General features: G+C 43.9%; 1 protein-coding gene across 3 annotated transcripts in view; it reads left to right on the forward strand.

Moving 5' to 3' along the window:
• ANKRD6 (ankyrin repeat domain 6) overlaps window positions 1-23,688 on the forward strand; it is a 207,202-nt gene that overhangs the window by 136,343 nt on the left and 47,171 nt on the right. For all 3 annotated transcript variants that reach the window (XM_003258333.4, XM_004087621.3, XM_030809470.1), the window contains exon 2: window positions 3,257-3,519. In XM_003258333.4, the coding sequence (XP_003258381.2) occupies window positions 3,400-3,519 (120 nt within the window). In that variant the 5' untranslated portion in view covers window positions 3,257-3,399. The remainder of the gene's footprint in view (window positions 1-3,256; window positions 3,520-23,688) is intronic.

Consider the following 23,688-nt stretch of genomic DNA (forward strand, 5'->3'; position numbering starts at 1 on the left):
TGGCATTGAAGTTTAACTCTTTGATTCCAGACTGGTTTCACCCCTCTATTCCCTTCCCCTCCCAATTTACTGTCAGGGGTTCCCCCATCCCTTCTTAAGCTGCCTCCCATCCCTTCTTAAACTGCCCCCCACCCCTGTAACACACACATCTCTGTTGGTCCAATTTGTCAGGTCAGGGCATCAGATGAGAAGAAGCAGAGTGTCTTCTCACTCTAAGGGATGGGAATCATTGTTCTAGATGGGAGGTAAGGATTTGGGATTTAGGAAGAGTGACCATGAGGGAGGGAGAGAGGTGGTGTCTCTGCTTGGCCTGCACCTGGTATCTCTGCTGGGCCTGCACCCATACCCAAGGCTGAAGGTGCAGGAAGAAGCTGAAAGGAAGCAGGAAAGAAGACCCTCATTTGATAACCTTCCCACCCACAAACTGTGTGTAAATGCACCTGCAGGTGAAGGCTGGAGATCCTAGTAAGGATGCGATTAAATTGAAAATTTAAATTGGGCTTAAATTGAAAATGAGCTTGAGATGTCCAAGCACATAGGGATGGTGTTGGCAACAGACTAGGAATTGGAAAGCTGGGGTTCTGTTCCTGATCTTGCAGGCAGTTTTCTGTATGACTCTGGTAGGGAGAGTATCCCAAGTCCTGTGTGAGGGACCCGTTCTGGAGGCTGCTCTGTGGGTGCTTTGGTCATGGTGGGGGGATGGAGTGAGAGAGGAACATTCTTAAGTAGCTGTAACTGAAAAGCAAAAAAATAGAAGGGTGTTTCTGCTTGGCCAATGTTTTCTCACCACTGTAGTATTTTTCTATCTTTAACCAAACAAAAAGGAAAATTAATGTGGGCTGTGCTTGCAAAGGGCTGTTTACCAGTGGTAATTATCTAAACAAGGCTATCTCAGTAGCTTGTAGCTATGGCATAAGTGTACTTCAGTCTCAGTATCCAGGAGGCTGAATTCATTGCATGGGACTGGAGGGTGGGAGGGGAGTGGCTATGAATTTACTATGGGCCAGCTGGACCCCTGCATCCGTTGCTGAGGAGGCTGCACAGCGCTGCTGGTGTGGAGCTTGTGACCTCAGTTGTTGGGCTGTACTGAGGTTGCAGCAAAAAAACCTCTACCCTCAGGGGCTAAGCCATGGAGCAGAATGAGTAGAATTTTAGCCATGAAAATATTTGTATGAACTGGACTGTTGTACTTGAGACATTCATATACCCATTGCAAGGAAAGGTTCTGGAATGGAAGGGGGCCGTTAGGTCTAGTGTCTAGAGATAACAAATGGGTAGATGAGGGGGAGGGTGTGGTTGTGGAAGGGAGATCATTTCGTAAGTCATGGCTAATACTCTGTATTTTCCTGCCATTTAGGCCTGGAGTGATTTTGCAATATTTGGGCAAACAGAGCAGAAGCTCAGTATAATTGGTTTGAACAAAGCACAGATTACCTGAATGAAAAGAGGCAGCGCACCTATGTTTTTAAAAACAAACCACTTCCAAATAGTGTAACGGTCTGGGAAACATAAAGCCCAGACTGTAGCCATTCAGTGCGACCATGAGAGTTTTCAAAGGCATTTCCAGTTCTATTACTTTCAGTGTTTTGAGTCTCAACTTTATTCCTTTTTTTTTTTTTGGCTCGTTCTATTTCTGGCGTATCCCAGGGATCTCAGACCATGACTCACCAAGCTGCTTTAGAGCAGACCCTTCACCAGATCTGTTTTGTTTCTAATGACCCAGTGAGCAGGAGCAGGATGGGTTTGCGAGAGTTCCTCTCTCTTTTTCTGCTATTCTTTACCTGCATTTTGAGCAACAGATAGAGAATGATGAGAAAGTTTGATAATTCACAAGAGTCGGGGGTAAGAATTCTTTCCGAAGTTACAGTATTCACATCTGGACCACACTTTCACATAATAAAATACCCTCTTTAATACCCACCACAGTCCTGGGAGATAAATGTTCTCATGTCTGTTTTATACATGGGCATTTAACCCCAACCTCACAGAGTGGTTGGCCAAACAACCTGCCTGAATGCCACGGTGAACGAGTTCAAACAGGATATGGTCCAGGGCTTTCCAGCCGTATCATGGCCAATTCCTTAATCTTTAGAGACTGAAAGGACATTTGGGTGTGCCTGGGAACAAATGTAAAGGATGGCTGCATCATCCAGACCTTCAAAGTTAGGATGTGTGGTAGGGTTTGGGTTGAAGGATGGTATCTCTGTTGTAGCATTTTCTTTCCATTTGTATATACTAGTATTTTCAATAAGTATCTTTTAAAATGCAAAGAAGCCCTCACTTCCTTGCTGTTCTAGCAGGACTGGATTAGGCATTTAAGTATTTCTTCTTCTACCCTTCATCCTTGAAATAATTACCAATGGCTTTGGTTGGGTCTAATGGCAGCCCAGGTATACTAGGGGGGAGTCCCAGTCTTTAAAATTCTATTCATTTTGCTATGTGGTAGGAAGAATTTAGTTTACTACTAGTTACTGCCCTCCAGATCACTGCTCTGCGACAGGGCTTTAGTGTTCTGTAGGTGGTTTTGGTGCCACTTCTTTTCCTCCTGTTAGCAAGGAAGCAACATGACCAGCCCCCTGCATTGGCAGAGCCACTGTTAGTGTTTAGCATCTGTGTTGTCCCCAAGGTGGATTGTTTCAGCCACTTGGAACCAGGAATCGGCCCAGGCCTATGCCCAGCTCTCCATCTGTTCCAGAACTCGTGAACTACACTATTTACAGTGAAAAAAGGATGAAGGGAGAGAACTGCAGTAAATGCTAGGAGAAAACCCCAAAGAGAGAACCCACTCAGCAGAGTCTCTGTGGGGTGTGTTCCACAGGCCACTGACCCACTGGGGAAGCGGCACGTTAGCCATAGTGGACGCACAAAACCCAACCAGGGGGCCTTTGGTGATCACACACAGTACAGTTCCCTGCCAAAGGCGGTGTGTAAACCAGGTGGTGCTTAGGGGATTATACCAGGCTTCCGCTCCCTGGGAGGAAAACAGAGCAAACCTTGCAGTTCTGGCCATACTCTTCTGGAGGATGTCCCTGATGGGGGAAGAAGGGAGGGAGGTTGGCACATTCTGCTGCCTTCCACTTGGAAGTTCTGTTCAGGGGCTTTGCTGTGGAGTGTGCTTCCCGTGTGTCCTGCCTCCCACAGCTCCCCTCCCCTGCAACATGCAAGCAGCAGAATGCCTTAAAATCACAGAGAAGAGGTGTGACCTGTCCTTGTGTGTCAAGTGGTCCTGATGGCAGCTTTGTTTTGTAACCCCTAGGTCCCGAAGATGGCATATTCATAAAGACATCTTCTGATGATTGTGAACATCTTTACCTGTGGGTGCCAGGTCGGGCCAATGACATCGTGTTGAGCTGAAGGAACTTGTCTACCGCTTCCCTGAAAACCTTTCTTTCCTAATTCATGAGCCAGCAAGATGCGGTCGCTGCACTTTCAGAGCGCCTTCTCATAGCTGCGTACAAAGGCCAAACAGAGAATGTGGTTCAGCTCATCAACAAAGGCGCCAAGGTAGCAGTTACCAAGGTAACAAGAGAAAAATACGCTGTAGCCATTCCCTGGGAACTGGCCTACCTCTTAACCATTGTCCAAAAAACTGCTGGGTTTGGTTCGCAGCTTTCAAAGAACTGGCTTTTCTTCCAGTGGTGGAGGTTTGGGGAGAAGGAGGATTATTAAGAATGCTTTTGTTGCCATCTTTCAAGTGGAGCAACTTGTAATTAGCATTTGACAGTCTTTAAAATCACGGTGGCTTTTCTCACCTATTTCTTTAGCTAAATGGAGAGGAGATCTCTTGGGAGAAGTTGGGACACAAAAGCTTACTGGACAGAGTGTGCGATAATCACGTTAGATGGGCCTCCCGGGGAGGTGGACCAGCTTGTGCACACTCCTCCACTGTGCAGAGTCTCATTGTCCCCGTCTGTATGATGATGGCCTGGACCAGATGACCGCTACAACCTCTATAGGCTTTGATTTCATGTGGGTCAGTGAAGATGGGTGGTAAGCTTTGGAGGGCATTGCTTACCCTGCGCCAACAGAGAAGACTATGAAAGATAAGAGACCATACTGGCCAAAGGCAGTTTTGTAGCAAAGCCAAGAAAAGGCAGGCTCTGTGCAGCTAGATGGAAAGTTTGAATGCACTGGCAAAGTAATGCTGATAGCAAGCACTTATTGAGCCCTAGTATTGCTGTAAGCACTTTACAGCCCTCTAGAAGAGATTTCTCTTCTCATTCCCATTTTGGAGATGAGGAAACTTGTCCAGGGTCCCTCAGCCGCTGAGTGGTGGAAATGCAACTTGTACCCACAGAGTCTGGCTCCGAAGCCCACCCTCCAGACCTCCCCAGAAAGAGCTGTGAAGAGGGGCAAAGTTTAATTTTCATGGAAGGTCATCTGTTAACTTCTGACCTCCTGTGGCAGATTGGTCAGCTCCTATTTTCATGTTTACTTACATGCAGTTTTCTCATTCCATGCCGGCCTCCAGAGAGGTCTTGAGCTACTTGTAGGTCCCCATGGAGGTGAATAGGGGTCTGCCCATAAATGGTGATTGGATTGTTTGGAACTGAAGGTGAAGGGAGCCTTAACTCAGAGCTTGTGTGATCTATCCATAGCACTTTCCAGGGCCCAGGCAATCACAAGTGGGAGAGAGTGCGGACTCTGTAGTTAGGGCACCTGCTCACAGATTTTAACTCTGCTTTGTTTGCTAATTGTGCAAGTTGCTTAACTTCTTTGAGCCTCAGTTTCTTATCTGTAAAAGAGGGATAATAATGTCAGCTTTTCAGAATTGTTATAACAATAACTTACTTAATGCACTTAGGGCATAGTCTGCAAGTTTTTTTCTATAAATAGACTTAATTATTTGCTATTTTATAAACAGCTTTATTAAGATATAATTTACGTACATTAAATTCACCTATTTTAATTGTACAATTCAATAATTTCTAGTGTATTTACACCACCACTGCTATGCACTGAATTGTTTTTCCCCCAAATTCGTTTTTTTCAACCCTAATCCCTAATGGTATTTAGAGATATAGGGCCTTTAGGAAATAATTAGGTTTTTAAATGGGGTCATGAGAATGGGGCCCTTGTGATGAAATTAGTTTCTAGGTAAGAAGAGGCACCAGGGTCTGCTGTCTCTCCCCCTCCCTGCTATGTGAGGACACAGTGAGAAAGTGGTCATCAGCAAGCTAAGAAAAGGGCCCCCACTAGAACCTGACCATGCGGGTACCCTGAACTCACGCATCCCAGCCTCCAGAACTGAGGAACAAATTTCTTGTTCTGGCAACTAATATAAGCACATTCAAATATTAGAACATTTCTATCGTCACAATAAAAAATCATATATATATATTTTGTTTGTTTGTTTGTTTGTTTTGAGACAGTCTCTCCGTCTGTTGCCCAGGCAGGAGTACAGTGGCACAATCCTTAGCTCACTGCAACCTCCACCTCCCAGGTTCAAGTGATTCTTGTGCCTCAGCCTCCCATGTAGCTGGGACTACAGGCACATACCACCATACCTGCCTAATTTTTGTATTTTGAGTAGAGATAGGGTTTCACCGTGTTGGGCCAGGCTGGTCTCAAACTCCTGACCTCAGGTGATCCACCCGCCTCGGCCTCCCAAAGTGCTGGGATTACCGGCATGAGCCACTGAGCCCGGCTGCCAGTAAAAATCTTCATACCCATTAGCTGTCACTTCCCATTCCCACCCCCAACTCCTGGCAACCATGAATCTACTTTTTGTCTCTATAAACTTACCTTTTCTAGGCATTTTATATAAATAGAATCATATGGTATGTGGTCTTTTGTGTCTGACTTCTCTCACTTAGCATAAAGTTTTCAGGGTTCATCTCTGTTGTAGCATGTATCAATACTTCATTCCTTTTCATGATTGAGTAATAATCCATTGTATACATATATTCTGTTTATCTCTTTATCAGTTGATGGACATTTGTGGTTGATTCCAGTTTGGGGCTATTATGAATAATGCTTTTGTGAAAATTTATATACAAGTTTTTGTGTTGGAAATATGTTTTCAGTCCTCTAGAGTATATTCCTAGGAGTGGAATTGCTGGGTTGTATGGCAAATCTGTTTAACACATTAAGAAACTGCCAAGCTATTTTCCAGAATACCTGTACCATTTTACGTTCCACCAGCAATGTATGAGGGTTTCAGTTTCTCTACAATCTCACCAGTGCTTGTCTGTCTTTTTTTATACATCATTTGCTTTTTCATAGTTATCTTTATCAAAGTAACCCATGCCCATTGGAATTTTAAAACTATTAGTTCAAATACTGATAAAGGTTTTTAATAAAAACAGTGATCCCTTAGCCCAGTGCCATTTACACTCCAAAGAAACAGCTTTCAACCTTCTAGATGTTTCTTTTCTGGTATTTGTCTCCATATTTCCAATGAATATGTATGTTGTACCACCTGATTCATCAGTTTAGTTTTTTTAATGAAGTGAAGTTTAATATTTATGTTATACTCGTGTGTGTGTGTGTGTGTGTGTGTGTGTGTGTGTGTATAATTTATTTAACAGCTGTTCCCCTCTGTCACCCAGGCTGGAATGCAGTGGCATGAACATAGCTCACTGTAGCCTCCACCTCCTAGGCTCAAGCAGTCCTCCCACCTCAGCTCCCTGTGTAGCTGGGACTACAGGCATGCACACTTTTAATTGTTAAGACAGGGTCTCCCTATGTTGCCCAGGCTGGTTTCGAACTCCTGGACTCAAGTGATTCTCCCTCCTCAGCCTCCCAAAGTGTTGGAATTACAGGCATGAGCCACCATGCCTGGCCTTCCTTTTATATTTTTAAAATTTATTTATTGTGGTAAAATATACATACTAAATGTACTACTACAACCATTTTTAAATGCATAGTTCAGTGGCATTAAATACATTCACATTATTGTGCAACCATCACCACCATCCATCTTCAGAAATTTTTCACCTTCCCCAACTGAAGCTCTATACCCATTAAACGCTAACTTCTCATTTCCTCCTCCCAGACCCTGGCACCCACCGTTCTACTTCCTGTCTCTGAATTTGACTGTTAGCCGCACCTCAAATAAGTGGAATCATACCATATTGTCCTTTTGTGACTAGCTTATTGCACTTAGCATGTTTTCAAGATTCACTCATGTAGCGTGTACCAGAATTTCATTCTTTGTTAAGGCTGAATAATAATCCATTTTATGTATATGCCACATCTGGTTTATCCCTTCATCCACTGATGGACACTTGGATTGCTACCGCCTTTTGCCTATTGTGAATATTGCTGTATGAACATGGGTATACATGGGTGTTTGAGTCCTTGCTTTCATATCTTTTGGTTATATACTCAGAAGTGAAATATGGTAGTTCTATTTTTAAAGTTTTGGGTAACTTCCATACTGTTTTCCATGGCTGTTGCACCATTTTACAGTGCTACCAGCAGTGCACAAGGGTTCCCACTTTTTCACATCCTTGACAATACTTACCTTCTGTTTTTGTTTGTTTGTTTGTTTGTTTGAGACGGAGTCTCGCTCTGTCGCCCAGGCTGGAGTGCAGTGTGCGATCTTGGCTCACTGCAAGCTCCGCCTCCCAGGTTCACGCCATTTTCCTGCCTCAGCCTCCTGAGTAGCTGGGACTACAGGCGCCCGCCACCATGCCTGGCTAATTTTTTTTTATTTTTAGTAGAGATAAGGTTTCACCGTGTTACAGGGATGGCCTCGATCTCCTGACCTCGTGATCCGCCAGCCTTGGCCTCCCAAAGTGCTACTATTTTTACTGACCTTCCTAATGGATGTGAGGTGATATCTTGCTGTGGTTTTGATTTGCATATCTCTGATTATTAGTGATGTTAAATGTCTTTTTATATGCTTGTTTGCCATTTGTGTATCATCCTTGGAGAAATGGCTATTCAAGTCCTTTGCCTATTGTTTAATCTGGTTATTTGATTTTTTTGGTGTTGAGTTGTAAGAGTTCTTTATATATTCTAGATATTAATCCTTTATCATATATTTGATTTGCAACAGTTTTTCTCATTCTGTGGTTGCCTTTAGGAGTACTTTTTTAGAGCCATTTTAGATTCACAGCAAAATTGAGAGGAAGGTCCAGAGATTTCCCACATATCTCCTGCCCCTAAACATGTTTAACTTATCCCATTATCAACATCCACCACCAGAGTGATACATTTGTTACAACTGATGAGCCTATACTGATGGATCATTATCACCCAAAGTCCATAGTTTACATTACGGTTTATTCTTGTACCTTCTATGGATTTGGAAAAATGTATAATGACATACATCCACCAGTATAGTATCATATAGATTATTTTTACTGCTCTAAAGATCCTCTGTGCTTCACCTATTTATCCCCTTCCCTCCTCCCACCGCAATCCCTGGCAACCACTGGATCTTCTTACTGTCTCCATAGTTTTACCTTTTTTAGAATGTCATGTTGTTGGAATCATACAATATGTAGCCTTTTTATATTGGCTTCTTTCACTTAGTTATATGCTTTTAAGGTTCTTCCATGTCTTTTCATGACTTGATAGTTCATTTCCTTTTAGGACTGAAAAATCTTCCATTGTATGGATATACTACAGTTTTGGAAGCATTCACCTACTGAAGGACATCTTGGTTGCTTCCAAATTTTGGTAATTATGAGTAAAGCTGCTATAAACATTCATGTGCAGTTTTTTGTGTGGACATACATTTTCAACTTTTTTCACTAGATACCAAGGAGTGCAGTTTTTGGATCACATGGTAAGAGTGTTTTGTTTTGTAAGAAACTGCCAAACTGCTGCATTCCCATCAGCAATGAATGAGATTTCCTGTTGCTCCACATTCTCACCAGCATTTGGTGTTTCAATGTTATGGATTTTGACCATTCTAGTAGCTGTACAGTGGTATCTCGTTGTTTGTAGCTTGTCTTTTTACTCTGCTGATTGTGTTCTTTGATGCACAAATATTTTCAAGCTTGATGTCCCATTTGTCTATTTTTGCTTTTATTGCCTTTGCTTCTATTGTCATATCCAAGAAATCATTGCCAGATCCAATGTCATGAAGCTTTTCCCCTTGTAGAAGCTTTATAGCTTTGGATCTTATGTTTAGGTTGTTATTCCATTTCGAGTTAATTTTTTATACAGTGTAAGGTAAGGGTCCATCTTTACTTTTTTGCATGTGGGTATCCGGCTTTCCCAGGACCATTTGTTGAGGAGACTGTCCTTTTCCCATTGAGCGGTCTTGGCATCTTTGCTGAAGATCATTTGACCATATACACGAAGGTTTATTTCTATGCTTCCTATTATATTTCACAGGTTTTATATATCTTTATTCTAATACCAACTGTTTTGATTACTGTAGCTTTTAATGTGTTTTGAAGTCAGAAAGTGTGATCTCTTCAACTTTGTTCTTCTCAAAATTGTCGTGACTGTATATCACAGTTTTTTTGTTTGTTTGTTTGTTTTGACACAGAGTCTTGCTTTGTCTCCCAGGCTGGAGTGCAGTGGTGCGAACATGGCTCACTGCAGCCTTAACCTCCTGGGCTCAAGCAGTCCTCCTGCCTCAGCCTCCTGAGTAGCTGGGACTACAGGCATGTGTGCCACCATGCCTAGCTGATAATAATGAGCAACTTCCTGGGCGATCCTACTGCCTCAGCCTCCCAAATATCACAGTTTTAAAATCAGACTTATAATTATTGCGACTATGTAAATGCTGCTCACTAGTTATCTGAGAATGATTACTTTTTAAAAATATATAGCTTATTATTTTTCCTGGAGCTGATAGTTACCCTAATTTTTTCACTTGTTTAATTTGATTTAAATTTATTGGTAAATATTTCGTCTACTATCCGATAACTCTGTAAAACCATTCTTAGTGCAATTCTCCATGAGTAAACCTATTACATATTTATCAGCCCGAGTCTTTTCCTGGGGATATCCCCTCTGGAGTCATTTATCCTTCTTTCTGATTGATCTGGGTTGCTCTCTAGTTCTGCACAGTCATCCTGAGAAGTCCTTTCACCTCTCCCCTGTATTAGATCCCTGTTTGCTGGAACCCATGTCACTCTAACTTTGATACTGCACATTCTTTGATTTCTTCCTAAGAAAGGGAATATGGACGTAAATTTTTTGAGAGTCTGCGTGTCTGAAAATCCTTATTCTACCCTCTTGCTTAAGGGACAATTTGGTATAGAAACCTAGGCAGAGAATTATTTTGCCTAAGAACTTCAAAGGCAGTGCCTCATCCTTGAGCTTACAGTGTTGCTGTTGGGAAACTCAGCTTATAGTGTTCCTTGTAACTGCCTTCTGAAAGGCCTTTTGCATCCATTCTGCCCCTTGAAGGACCTGCCCATTCAGGACTCAGCTCAGGAGCCACCACCAACATGAAGTCCACCCAGTGAATGGTACCCTGGATGGAATTTGCTGACCTCCCAATTGATGTAACCTTGTTCTCTATGCACTCTGTGTCCTTCATACTGCTCTGTGGGTGCTCAGAACTCCCCACCACATCATCACTGTGACCTGGGTCATACTGTCTCTCTTACATTTATCTGTGTTTGACAGAAGAGAAAGGCACTGAATTTGGAGTCCAAAGACCTTGGTATAGGCACCTGTTCTGCTGCTTGTTAACGGCTTGTTAATGTAGGCCAGGGTTGTTCAGCCTCAGCAACGTCACTGACATTTTGGGCCAGATCATCCTGTGCTATTGGGGCTGTCCTGTGCATTGTAGGGTATTTAGCAGCATCTGTGGCTTCTTGCCATAGATGTGCTGATAGTACTTCCTTTCCTTGGATTTTGACAACCAAAAATGTCTCTGGACACTGACAGACATCCCCTGAGGAACAAAATCGTCCCCGCCTCAGAACCACGGATTAGGCCAATCATGACAGGAGCCTCTATTTCCTCACAAACCTTACAGAGTTTCCATAAGCACTAAATGTGATAGCACATGTTGCCATAGTTATAAAATCTAAGTGGACATAATATTGATTATTTTTTAACTCTTCCAGTGCCTAGCAAGGTATTCACATCGCATCTGTGCCAAATGAGGGGAATAATGTTATTGACTGTGAATTTCTTACACTTTGATAGCAATTGCAAGGTATTAGGTACTCTTGTAAGAGCTCTATAACAAATATTTTAAAGCTCACCATGGCTATTATCCCCATTTTACAGATGAGGAAACTGAGGCAAGGAATGATCAGGTAACCTGCCCTAAGTTTCCCTTAGAAAGTGTCAAAACTGGGACTCAAACCCTGGCCATCTGGTTCGAGAGTCCTTGCTCCCACAGGAGGCAAGGAGGAAAGTTCCCCTTGACCCTTGAAGGCTCACTGAAAAATCAACTTACAAACGGCAGGTAAATTGTAGAAGAGGCATAAAAATTTATTTAACATGTACACACAGGAGCCTTCAGAATGAGGACCCAAAAATGCAGGGGAAATTGTCCATTTTTATGCTTAGGTTCAAAAGAGTGTGGATAGCCATGTAGAAATATGATTGGACAAAAAGGGCACGATCGAATGCTGATTGCATGGGAAACCCAGCAAAGCTTGTCTGTCTACGTTCTTCTTGGCCTTTCTGAGCTGAGCATTCCTGCCTTCTAGGTATGAGGCAGGACCCTCTCTGGAATGGAGTGTTAAGACCTACAGTCAACTAGGTCAGATAATTTCTTCATGGCTTGCTTTTACACAGAAAGGGGAGGAGGGGAAGGTTAGAGTAATATTTTTAAGTTTTATGGCTGGCTTTAGGGGTAGGAGATTCTGGTTTCTATGACCTGCCTTGGGGGAAGAGGGATTCTAGTTTCTATGGTTAGCCTCTGGGGAGGAATTGAGGGGCTAGAGATAGGAGGGCAGGAAGAGGTCAGAGAAAAACTTTTGCTCCTGAGGCCTTCCTTTTGGGTTATTGTTTTTTGAGCCCCAACACTGGTAACCATCATGTTTCCACTATGTGGTTTATAAGTTTAGATTGTGAACTTTCTGTGGGCTGCTGCTTGTTAGAGCCTACTCCTTGGCACCTGACACATTGTGGATATAATCTGCAAATGTTTTATTGACTGGGAGCTCAATATGCCCAGATACTTAAAAAAAAAATAAATAAGCGATTTCCCAATAATGGGACTGTACTTGTGTAAAACATCTCCAAATTATTTTCACATATATGTTGCTTGTCCCCAGAGCCTTGTAAGATATATATGGTTTCTCTTGAGAGGAAATGAGGTCACAGAAGGAAAGCGACTTGTTCAAATAGGGCACGCCAGAGCCCAGATGAGAACTGCAATGTCCTGGCTCCCGTGGACATTTTCTCTGCTACAGATAAGGGCATCTCTTCTGTCCTGGGGATTTTACTTCAACTCATAGTGGGTGGTTCCAGTATGTTGTCCACTAAGTAAGGGTGGGGTTGTCATGCACAGAACACGTCTTCAGAGCAAGTGGGGTTGGGAGCTGGAAATTGATGTGGGAACTACATGTAAGAATTTAAAACTCATGTTTTAAGAGAAAGGCTCACTAAGAACTATGATTTTCCATTTGCACAACTTTCTTTCTTTCTTTTTTTTTTTTTTTTTTTTTTTTGAGACAGAGTCTCGGTCTGTCGCCCAGGCTGGAGTGCAGTGGCGTGATCTCGGCTCACTGCAAGCTCTGCCTTCTGGGTTCACGCCATTCTCCTGCCTCAGCCTCCCGAGTAGCTGGGACTACAGGCGCCCGCCACCACGCCCGGCTAATTTTTGTATTTTTAGTAGAAACGGGGTTTCACTGTGTTAGCCAGGATGATCTCGATCTCCTGACCTCATGATCCACCTGCCTCGGCCTCCCAAAGTGCTGGGATTACAGGCGTGAGCCACTGCGCCTGGCCATTTGCACAACTTTCATATTTCGACCAGTTGTACTTATCATGTTGACAAACACATTTTCAGCCGGAACAGGTAATCTGACAAAAGCACTGGGTATGCTGAGAAGTCTGACATATCTCTGGAGCAAATTATTAAAGACAATATCTCAGGCTCGTGACCCTTCACTTTTCTGCTACTCCTTTCACCAAAGTCATCTGTTCCTTCCCTCATCTAGACAATATATTTTGAGCTTCAGCTGTGCACCGGTGAACAAGACAGGAAAAAACATCTTGGTCCTCACTCGAGCTTGCATTCTTGGTGAGACAGGCTACAATTTGACACTGTTGCCTGCACTCCTATCCCTGAAGCTCCCCTTGGGTCTGTCAGCTCTGCCTCCTGGTTTTCCTCCCCAAGGTGCCTTCTCCATCTCCTTTTGCTCTTCCTGCCTCTAAAATTGGCTTTCCTCAGGCCCTCTGCACTCATCTGCCCTCCCTCTGGGCACCCACTTGGCTTTTCCAGCTCAAGGCTGGTCACCATGTCTCCATCTCCAGCTTGGCCCTGTCTCCTGATCCCCAAGGCCAGCTGCCTTCATGGGCATTTTTTATTTTTTATTTTTTTTGAGAAAAGAGTCTCACTATATTGCCCAGGCTGGTCCTAAACTTCTGGACTCAAGTGATTCTCCTCCCAGGTAACAGGGACTACAGTCATGAAGCACCATGCCCAGCCTTCCTGGGCATCTTTATGTGCAGAATCCACAGGTTCAAATTGAAGTGGCCACGCTGGAAGCTGCAGCCCCTCCTGAGCCCTGGTCCTCTTCCCAAGGTCGCTTTATCAGTACAAGGGAGCCCCATTTGTGCACACCTCAAGCAGAAGCCCAAAGCCATCCTTTCTTCTTTTGGGTCTTTGACGTCCCTCCACTTACGCTTCCTGTCAGTGACCAAGTTGAGGCTCATTATGCCTCCTAACTTCTCTCAACTCTGTGTCTTTCTAGTTGCCCCTGCAGGCACTTCTTGAGATGTTTGATACTAAAACAAAAAAATGGGATATATTTTTTCTTTGCAAGAAAGCTCTGGTTTTATAAATGAACATATTCTGTCCAGTTCCTTGTGCTTTAGTCAAATACCTTCTGATACAGCTAATTTTGTTACCTCAATACCAACAGGTGTTTTGTCATCTGGATAAACCCTCTGCATTGCTCCTTAGTGCCAAGCATTGGCCATAATATTAGAGTTGAGAGCCTCTAGGAGTCCCCAGGCAGAGTATCATTTCCTAGAACTGTTAAGAAGCTGGTTAGCCTGGGCAACATAGTGAGACCCTGTCTCTACAGAAAATAAAAAATTAGCTGGGCATGGTGATGCACACCTATAGTCCTAGCTACATAGGAGGCTGAGGTGGGAGGATTGCTTGAGCTCAGGAGGTTGAGGCTGCAGTGAGCCATGATTGTGCCACTGCACTCCAGCCTGGGCATCAGAGGGAGATCCTGTCTCGAAAAACAAAACAACAAAAAAAGCTGGTCCTTGGAATGTTTCACTGAAGTTTTTATCTTCTCCAAAAGGAAGTAGACAAAGGTTGTTTTATGCAAGTTTGGTTAAGAAGAAAACTCAGTATCATTCATAAAATTCATCTCCATTTGATACCTACCACTCTCCCTGAGTAACGAAATGGAAATTTAGATAATTAAGCACAAACCCCAGAGCCTCAAAGAACTTGTTCATAGAGGGTGAGCCCCCCAGAGTTCTCTGCAGAGTGGGCAGGTGGAAAACTCAGGAGGTGCCACAGGGCAGGTAGCATGGAGACCATACAGTGTGATCTACTTCAGTTTAAATAGGTAAGTCTACTTCTCTCCACAAATGTATGCTTGCATTTGTGTGAGCCAGGAGAACCACATGGGACACATGAGACTGTTAACATTGGCTACCTAGCAAGGAAGATGATTAGCTTTCTTTCCCCTCCCCTTTTTTTTTTGGAAACAGTCTCACTCTTTTGCTCAGGCTGTAGTGCAGTGGTGCAGTCTCAGCTCACTGCAAGCTCCGCCTTCCAGGTTCACGCCATTCTCCTGCCTCAGCCTCCTGAGTAGCTGGGACTACAGACACATGCCACCACACCTGGCTAATTTTTGTATTTTTAGTAGAGATGAGGTCTTGTCATATTACCTAGGCTGATTTCAAACTTCTGGCCTCAAGTGATCCGCTCACCTTGGCCTCCCAAAGTGCTGGGATCACAGGCATGAGCCACCGCATCCGGCCTGATTTTTTTCATTGTATTGTTTCAGTTATTAAAATAAGCATATATTAATTTTGTACTTTGTCAAAGATAAAGTCAAGTTTAAAAATATGTGTTGAGTGCCTGCACCAGCAGTGGGCCAGGTGCTTGCCATATACTATCTGGTTGAAATCCTTACCACAGCTCTGCCAAGCTGGTGCTCTTATTGCTGAGATACCAATGAGGAAAGGGAGGTGCTAGGCAGAAAGTAACTTGCCCATGACCAAAGAAGCAGTAGGTGCTAGCCCTGAGAAAGGAGCCAGCTTTATTTGGCCCTGAGGCCCACATGTAGGACACTCCTGACTCTTGTTTCCAGCACCTCCATAGTCCTTGCCCTTCCACCACTATGCTGGCCACCCCTCAGTGCAGACAGAGAAAGAGGCTGTCTGCAGGGCGGGCCAAAGGGACTTTTCTCCTCCCCTGTCCTTGCCTCCTGCACACCATTCCCAGAGTTTTAGAGCAAGTTCAGAAATTCCTGATGAAGGCGGTGTAGTGTAGAAGGTACGAGCGTGGATGCAGGAGCCAGGTGCTCTGTTTCAAATGCCAACGATATTTACTAGCTCTGTGGTCTTGAGGAAATTACTTTGTACATCATATCATCACCTCTAAAATGAGGATTAAATAATAGCTACCTCATTAGGTTCTTTAAGCACTAACTGAATCAGTATATGCAAACTACTTAGAACAGTGCTCAGCACATAGTCAGTGTCAAATATAGTAGGCACCGAGGGGATTCCGACAATGCAACAATGCTAAGAGCTGTGGTCCAAGTATCAGGCAGGGAGTCCTGAGTGGAGGACACAAGGCCATTCAGTGTCCTACCTGAAAAATGAGGATAATCTCAACCTCGTGAGATTGCCATCAAAACTAAATGAAGGCGGGGCACAGTGTCTCATGCCTGTAATCCCAGCACTTTGGGAGGCCAAGGCTGGTGGATCTCTTGAGGCCAGGAATTCGAGACTAGTGAAACTCCATCTCTACTGAAAATACAAAAATTAGTCGGGTGTGGTGGTGCACGCCTGTAATCCCAGCTACTTGGGAGCCTGAGGCAGGAGAATCGCTTGAACCCAGGAGGCGGAAGCTGCAGTAATCCAAGATAGTGCCACTGCACCCCAGCCTGGGCCACAGAGCAAGACCCTGTCTCAAAAAAAAAAAAAAATGCCTAAATGAGACGACAAAGTGTTTAGCTCAATGTCCAACATTTAATAAAACTATCAGCTTTTTGGAGTAGAAGTTGAGAAGCTGATTCTGAAATTTATATGAAATGCAGGAGACCTAGAATAGCCAAAGTGACGTTGAACAACAAAGTTGAAGGACTTTTGCTACCTGATTTCCAGACATACTAGTATCTTCCAGACTTACTAAAAGAGTCAAAATTATAGGGACAGAAAATAGATCAGTGATTGCTAGGGGCTGGAGATGGTGGGAAATTACTGACTGCAAAGGAGCAGGAAGGAATTTTGGGTGGGGGTGATGAAAATCTTCCATATTTTGTTTGTGGGGTTGGCTGTATACATTTCTCCAACCAGATGAAAGTGAATACTTTTAAAAAGTTAATTTTGTTGAATGGAAATTATACCTCAAGAAACTTGATTTTTTTTTTTAAAAGATAACTCTCCTAATATTGTTACAGATGAGGAAACAGAAGCTTCAGGAGGCTGAATAAGTCCTTTGTAGGTTGCTTGTGGTTCCTGTGGGGCCTTTGCATCATGTTGTCTCCCCATGCTGGTAACTACTGTACTCCAATATAAACTTTAAACTTTTAAAAAGAGAAATGCAAAGAGTTCGATTGTAGTAAAGTAGTAACTTTCCCCAGCATGAGCACCTGATGATGTTTTCAGAAATGAAGAGGATGCCTGGCTGGTAAATATTTTCTGGCAGCCACTTTGATGAGAACACTGGAAGTCAATAAGTGGTATACATTCATGGCCTCAAGAAACACAACGAGAACAGGCTCTGCACCGAGGGGCTGTCCTGCTGCCACTCGCTAGGCTTCCTGCTCTGAAACCTGTTTGCAGTTTCGACAAAACCTCACTTCCATGAGGGATTTGCGATGCTGGCGTTCCAAGGCAGGGGAGCAGTGGAAACGAAGGATCTTTTGTGGTGGTCATTTGCTTTGTTTTTGATTTCCTGGGTTTGTGTTTAACGTTAGGACTTACCAGAATGGCGTGGCCTGAACTCGTGTTTGCCGACCTGCTGGTTCCTAGTCATTTGCTTTAAGCTGTGACTCCCCAGGACGTGGGGGAAATTGACACTTACAAGGTGGTTGGTCAGGTGAAACTTTTCACTTGGGAGAATTGTGTTGAATATAGCATGCTCCTTCCAGAGGACCCCATACACTTATTTTAATTGGAGTAGGTAATGGTTCTACTACAGAAGGCACAAAGTTTGCCTAGTCCTCCTCCCGTGCTGCCCCCACCACTCAGTGTTTCCCTCCCTGAAGGCACCTGTCTTACCTGCTTCTTACATTGTTCCTGAGATATTTACATACATACACGCAAGTAGATGTATCTCTGTGTGTTTCCCCATTTTATACAAATTGTGGGATACTATACTCTCCTTCATTTTAATTGGCTTAACCAATCCCCTATTGATGGATATTTAGATTATGTTAATCTCCTGCCCTTACAAAGCATACTGCAGTGACTCGTTCGGAGGTCTTATTGCACAGTACGATTATGTTTGTGGGAGAGATTTCTCTAAGTGGTACTTCTGAGTGAGAGCATGCATGCCCTTGCAATTTTGACAGCTAGAGCTAAATTGCTCTGCAGAGAGGTTGTGCCAGTCTATACTCCACCAGCAGTGTGTGAAGAGCCCGATGGGACTGACCTTTAAACACACGGTGCCAGTGGTACACTGGGCTCCCTCTGCTGCCTCTCCTGGCCCTTCACCATCTGAGCTCATCTTACCTTTCTAGCCTTCTCTCCAGGAGCTCTCTGCTAAGGTGCATTTGGCCTCTGGCCTCGGTTCCTCTTCACTTCAGCATGCGTTTCACAGAATTTTCTCTGGGAATCCCAGCTGCCTGGGAATCAAAGGGAAAAGTGGGGGAGTGACTGATGGGAGGGGAATAGAAGAGGGGGATCTCCACACCTCTCCTCCCCTTCCCCATCCTCCATTCCCAGATGGAAAATGGAATTCCCTCCCAAGATGCCTGGGTCTTTTGTTCTGACCCCAAGTACCCCAGTGTGTTCTCACATCCAGAGCAAGGGCAGGAGCCCATGCAGGGCTGCTGCAGTGCTTGGTTCTGCTCCCAGTTAGCACATCCACACACTGTGTGGAGCAGGTGTCTTTTCACTGAAACAAACAGGGCATTGAGGGTATACAGTTACATGGCAAGTCAAACAAAATCTGCTTGTGTTCTACAATAGCTAGAAGCATCACCCTGTGGGAAGAAAATCTCAACTGGGAAAACTTAGGCTTTTGTAGTTTATCATCAAAAATCTCTGGGGAAGATTAACATATGGTGCTAATTCTGAGAAAGTTATAAAATGAGCACGTGTTAACATTTCATTTAACTCATTAATTAAAGAGGAAACCAGTAAGATGTTACTACTGTTTTGAAGGAGAATTGTCAGGCCAGGCCCAGACAATTAAAAAATTTTTTTTGTAGAGATGGTGGGGGTGGAGTCTTGCTATATTAATTGCCCAAGCTGGTCTTGAACTCCTGGTCTCAAGAGATCCTCCCACCTCAGCCTGCCAAAGAGCTGGGTCCACAGGTACGCACCACCATGCCAGGCTAACTTTTTTTTTTTTTTTGAGACGGAGTCTTGCTCTGTCGCCCAGGCTGGAGTGCAGTGGCACGATCTTGGCTCACTGCAAGCTCCACCTCCCAGGTTCATGCCATTCTCCTGCCTCAGCCTCCGGAGCACCTGGGACTACAGGCGCCCTCCACCGCGCCCAGCCAACTTTTTGTATTTTTAGTAGAGACGGGGTTTCACTGTGGTCTCGATTTCCTGACCTCGTGATCCACCCGCCTTGGCCTCCCAAAGTGCTGGGATTACAGGCGTGAGCCACCGCGTCCGGCCTAACTTTTTACTTTTTGTGGAGATGGGGTCTTGCCATGCTGCCCATGCTGGTCTTGAACTCCTGGGCTCAAGTAATCTTCCCACTTCAGCCTCCTGAAGTGCTGAGATTACAGGCATGAGCCACCCCACCCAGCTCCATCTTAATTATTTTCAACTGTTCAATCCAGTGGCATTAACTGCATTCACACAGTTGTGTGATCCTCACCACCATCCATTTCCAGATCTTTTTTCATCTTCCCAAACTGTAACCTTGTACCCGTTAAACACTAACTCCCCTTTTCTCCCTCCCACCCAGCCCCTGCCAGCCACCATTCCACTTTGTCTCTATGAATTTGTGATCCCTTTTAAAGTCTCTCACAATTTTTCCTTACCAAGAGTAGAGGCAGTGAATCACATTTACCATCTTTTCGACCCTGCCCAAGTTATTAGCCTCCTTGAGCCTTCATTTCCTGTCTGTAAAATCAGCATAACAGCACTTACCTCAAGGATATGTGGTGAGGATTATATGAGGTAATCCATGCAAAGTGCTTAGAACAGTGTAATTAACGATGTAGAAAGAGCTCAACGGATGGGAGTTGTTATTATCATGAAGACCATCTCTCCACCTGAGTCAACTGTCCCTGGAGACAGAAAAGTCAGTGGTTCTCAGTACTGACTGCACGTGTGACCACCTTTAGAGCCTTAAATACTGATGCCCAGGCCCATACCTAGAGGCTGTGGTTTAGTTGGTCTGGGGTATGGCCTGGGCTTGGGGATTTTTCAGAGCAGCAAGGCGGAGAACCATTCACTGCTCTTGGTATTTCCCCCTGAGGTTTCAGAGCCTTCCATGCAGGGCAGGACAACACTGTCCATTGAGCATCGGGCCAAGCCAGTGGTTAGACATCTGAAAGTTGTGCTGCTCTTTGTAGAATACCATGAAATACTGATATTCTAAATGCCATGATTCAAACTAGAAACAATTTTACTAGCAGGAAATAAATGTCTCAAATATGGGAAAGCAAACATATGCTGTGAATTGTTGTGTGGCTTGTCTATGAGACAATGCATGGAAAATTATTGGATCAATAATACGAATGTCTTAAGTGTTAACTTACTATGATAAGGATGGTAATTAGGCATGTACCACAGTGACTCATGTTTCTAGCAAAGGTAGGTAGGTGTCCCTAGGAGATGATCTTTGGAGGAAAAAGAGGCAGCCCCTCAGATTGAGAGGGATAATGGAAGAATTGGTATGGCAGGTCAGACACACTGTAATTGAGGAGAACAAGCCTCAGAACTTTGGGGATGGGCCCCCAAAGCTAACTCAAGCATCTTAGGAGAGGTTATTAGGCTGCTGTTAAAGAGTCTAGGTAAGAGTTCATCCTGAATCTCTTGGCTGCTCTCTCCTGCCCCTCACTGCCTATGCAGAATTGCAATGTCTTTTCCTCCTGCCCTCTGTAAAGGCCCACCTTATTTACAGTGGTTCTCAGTGGCAGTGAAGGCAGGCCCTGTTTGCCCCCTGCTTCTCTCCTCAACTCTAGGTAGGTTTGGTGGGAGTTTGGGCCCAGAGGCCCCGCCAAGCCCTGAGTGTTCAATCAGCAAGCCATCCACTATCTGCCACCACCGTGATTTGTCCATATTGCATCCTGTTGCCTTAGCAGATTGCACTTAAAAGTAAGTCTAACCACACAGCTGAGTGCTTTATAACCCAGATTATGTGCTAGTAAAACTCACTGAAAACATATATTTAGTAGGTCCTAACCACTCTAGACGAGACATTATAATATTGTGGCACAGCTGGGTGTCAGCGTTTAAAAATCCTCCCTAAATACCTGTACCTTTCCTGAACAAAATGCGTTGGAGGATTACTGGTTTCCAGGCCAGTAATCAGCATGTTGTGAGGCTTGCATGGGTGATTCTCCACATCCCCACCCTGGTAGTGCTGTAAAATGAAGAAGCCAAAGAGGAAAGGAGCTCTTGAAGCCACTGAGCTGCCCACTTGGGCCTCTGCTCAGACGCTAGTGCAGGTGGTCTATCGGCGAATTCCCTGAGGCCCGCTTAGTAGTTGTCTTCTTTTTCTTTTCTTTCTTTTAAGTTATAATGACTTAGGTTTCAGAAAATAAATTAAGCCAGGAACTTGTTGGGACACTGAAAATTCTTTCTCAGCAGGCCAGTTTGTTTCTAGTGAGAGGGGGCTGTTACATGTTTCCTTGTTCTAAGCCAGTAATTTAGGGTACGTGGGTGAATAGGTAGCAGCTCTGCCTAGTCTGCTTTTAGCTCATCTTTTCAGTGAATTTATTGAGCAATGTGTAAGAATTATAAACTATGATCAAGTGAAATTTATTCCAAGTATGCAAGACTGGGTCAACATCAGTGTAATCTACCATATCAACAAGTGCCTTAGCTCAGGCTGCTGTAACAAAATACCACGTATTCGGTGGCTTAAACAACAGACATTTATTTTTCACAGTTTTGTAGGATGGGAAGTCTTAAGTTCAAGGTGTCTACAGATTCATTTCCTGGTGAGTGCTCTCTTCCTGGTTTGTAGATGGCTGGCTTCTCTCTGTGTGGCAGAGAGAGGGATCTCTAGTCTCTCTTCCTCTTATAGGGGCACTAATCTTATCCGGGCCCTACCCTCATTTCCTCATCCAAACCTAATTACCTTCCAAAGGGCCCCATCTCCAAATACCATCACGTTGAAAGTTAGTGCTTCAACATATCAATTTTAGGGAGACACAAACATTTAGTCCATAACAAGCTAAACAAGAAAAATCATCTGATCATATTAATAGGTACAGAAAAAGAATTTGACAAAACCAAACACGCATTTGGGAAAAGAACTCTCAGAAAACCAGAAATTGAGGAAAACTTTCTCAACATGATAAAAAGCACTAAAAAAAACCAAGAGCTAACATCATATTTGATAGTGAGAGACTGAATATTTTCCTGCTGTGATAAGGAACAAGATGGGGATGTCTGCTCATTCACTATAGAGCTGGAAGTTCTAGCCACCACAGTAAGGCAAGAAGAACACAAGGAATTTAATCCCCAAAAAAGTCCTAGACAGGGATGGTGGTGGTGGTTGTGCAACATTATGAATATACTTAATGCCGCTGAATTATACACTTAAAAATTGTTAAAATGGTAGATTTTATGTATATGCATATTTGATCACAAATTTATAAATCACAAAAAATGGGCCCAAGAATAAGCAGAAAACTTAGTCTAATTAGCATAGGAAATATTGGAAACACGATTAAAGATGCAAGTTTTAGAAAGTACTGGGGTCGGCCGGGTGTGGTGGGTCACGCCTGTAATCCCAGCACTTTGGGAGGCCAAGGCGGGTGGATCACTTGAGGCCAGGAGTTCGAGACCAGCCTGGCCAATATGGTGAAACCCTATCTCTAAAAAAATACAAAAATTAACCGAGCTTGATGACGTGTGCCTGTAGTCCCAGCTACTCGGGAGGCTGAGGCAGAATTGTTTGAACCCTGGAGGCGGAGGTTGCAGTGAGCCGAGATCGCGCCACTGCACTCCAGCCTGGCTGACAGAGCGAGACTCTATCTCAAAAAAAAAAGAAAGCACTAGGGCCAGATGGTTTCATGGTCCTGTTTTATATTTTATCAACAACAAAAAATCCAATGTTTAAATTATTGTAAAGCACAGAACAAAATAGAAAGCTGTACTTTTTCATGTAGTCAGCACAACCTTAATGTCAAAAACAGATAAATAAGAACAAGAAACACCAATCTCAATTATGGATGCTGATTTTTAAAATTCTTTATAACATTACCTAATAGAATGCAGCATTTATGAGAAGAATAATACAGTGTGATCAGGTGGGTTCCAGGAATGCAAGGATTGTTCCATAATTCGTTATACCAACAAATTAAAAGAGAAAAACACATGATTATATTAACAGTTGCTGAAAAGGCAGTGATTCTTGTTTTCTGGTTTTTGTTAGAACCCAGAAGAGAAGCAAGAACAGTCCTTATATCCAACCATAGTTCATGATGTATTGGACTACCATGCTGTGCTCTGTCAGCGTCAACCCATTGAAAATGTAGTCTGGCCAGGCGTAGTGGCTCACACCTGTAATCCCAGCACTTTGGGAGGCCGAGGCGGGTGGATCACAAGGTCAAGAGTTCGAGACCAGCCTGGCCAACATGGTGAAACCCCGTCTCTACTAAGAATACAGAAGTTAGCAGGGCGTGGTGGCACATGCCTGTAATCCCAGCTACTCAGGAGGCTGAGGCAGGAGAATCATTTGAACCTAGGAGGTGGAGGTTGCAGTGAGCTGAGATCACGCTACTGCACTGTAGCCTGGGCGACAGGGCAAGACTCTGTCTTGGGGGAAAAAAAAAAGAAAATGTAGTCTGGGCCGCCACCTGTGAGGAGTGTGTGGGCCATTAGCTGATGTCTTACCACTCAGGGACAAGTACTGTAGAAGCTGATGGAATTCTTAATAGCCAGTAAGTTGCCTGAAATATTTTGGTCCTTCTTCTTGGTGGATCTTTACAGAAGGAAGCCCAACCCTAGCAATTACTGAGTTACCTCAAAAGGAAATCTTGGCCGGGCACAGTGGCTCATGCCTTAAATCCTAGCACTTTGGGAGGC

Source organism: Nomascus leucogenys, chromosome 3 (assembly GCF_006542625.1).
Source record: "Nomascus leucogenys isolate Asia chromosome 3, Asia_NLE_v1, whole genome shotgun sequence".
In the NCBI taxonomy this organism is placed as follows: Eukaryota; Metazoa; Chordata; class Mammalia; order Primates; family Hylobatidae; genus Nomascus; species Nomascus leucogenys.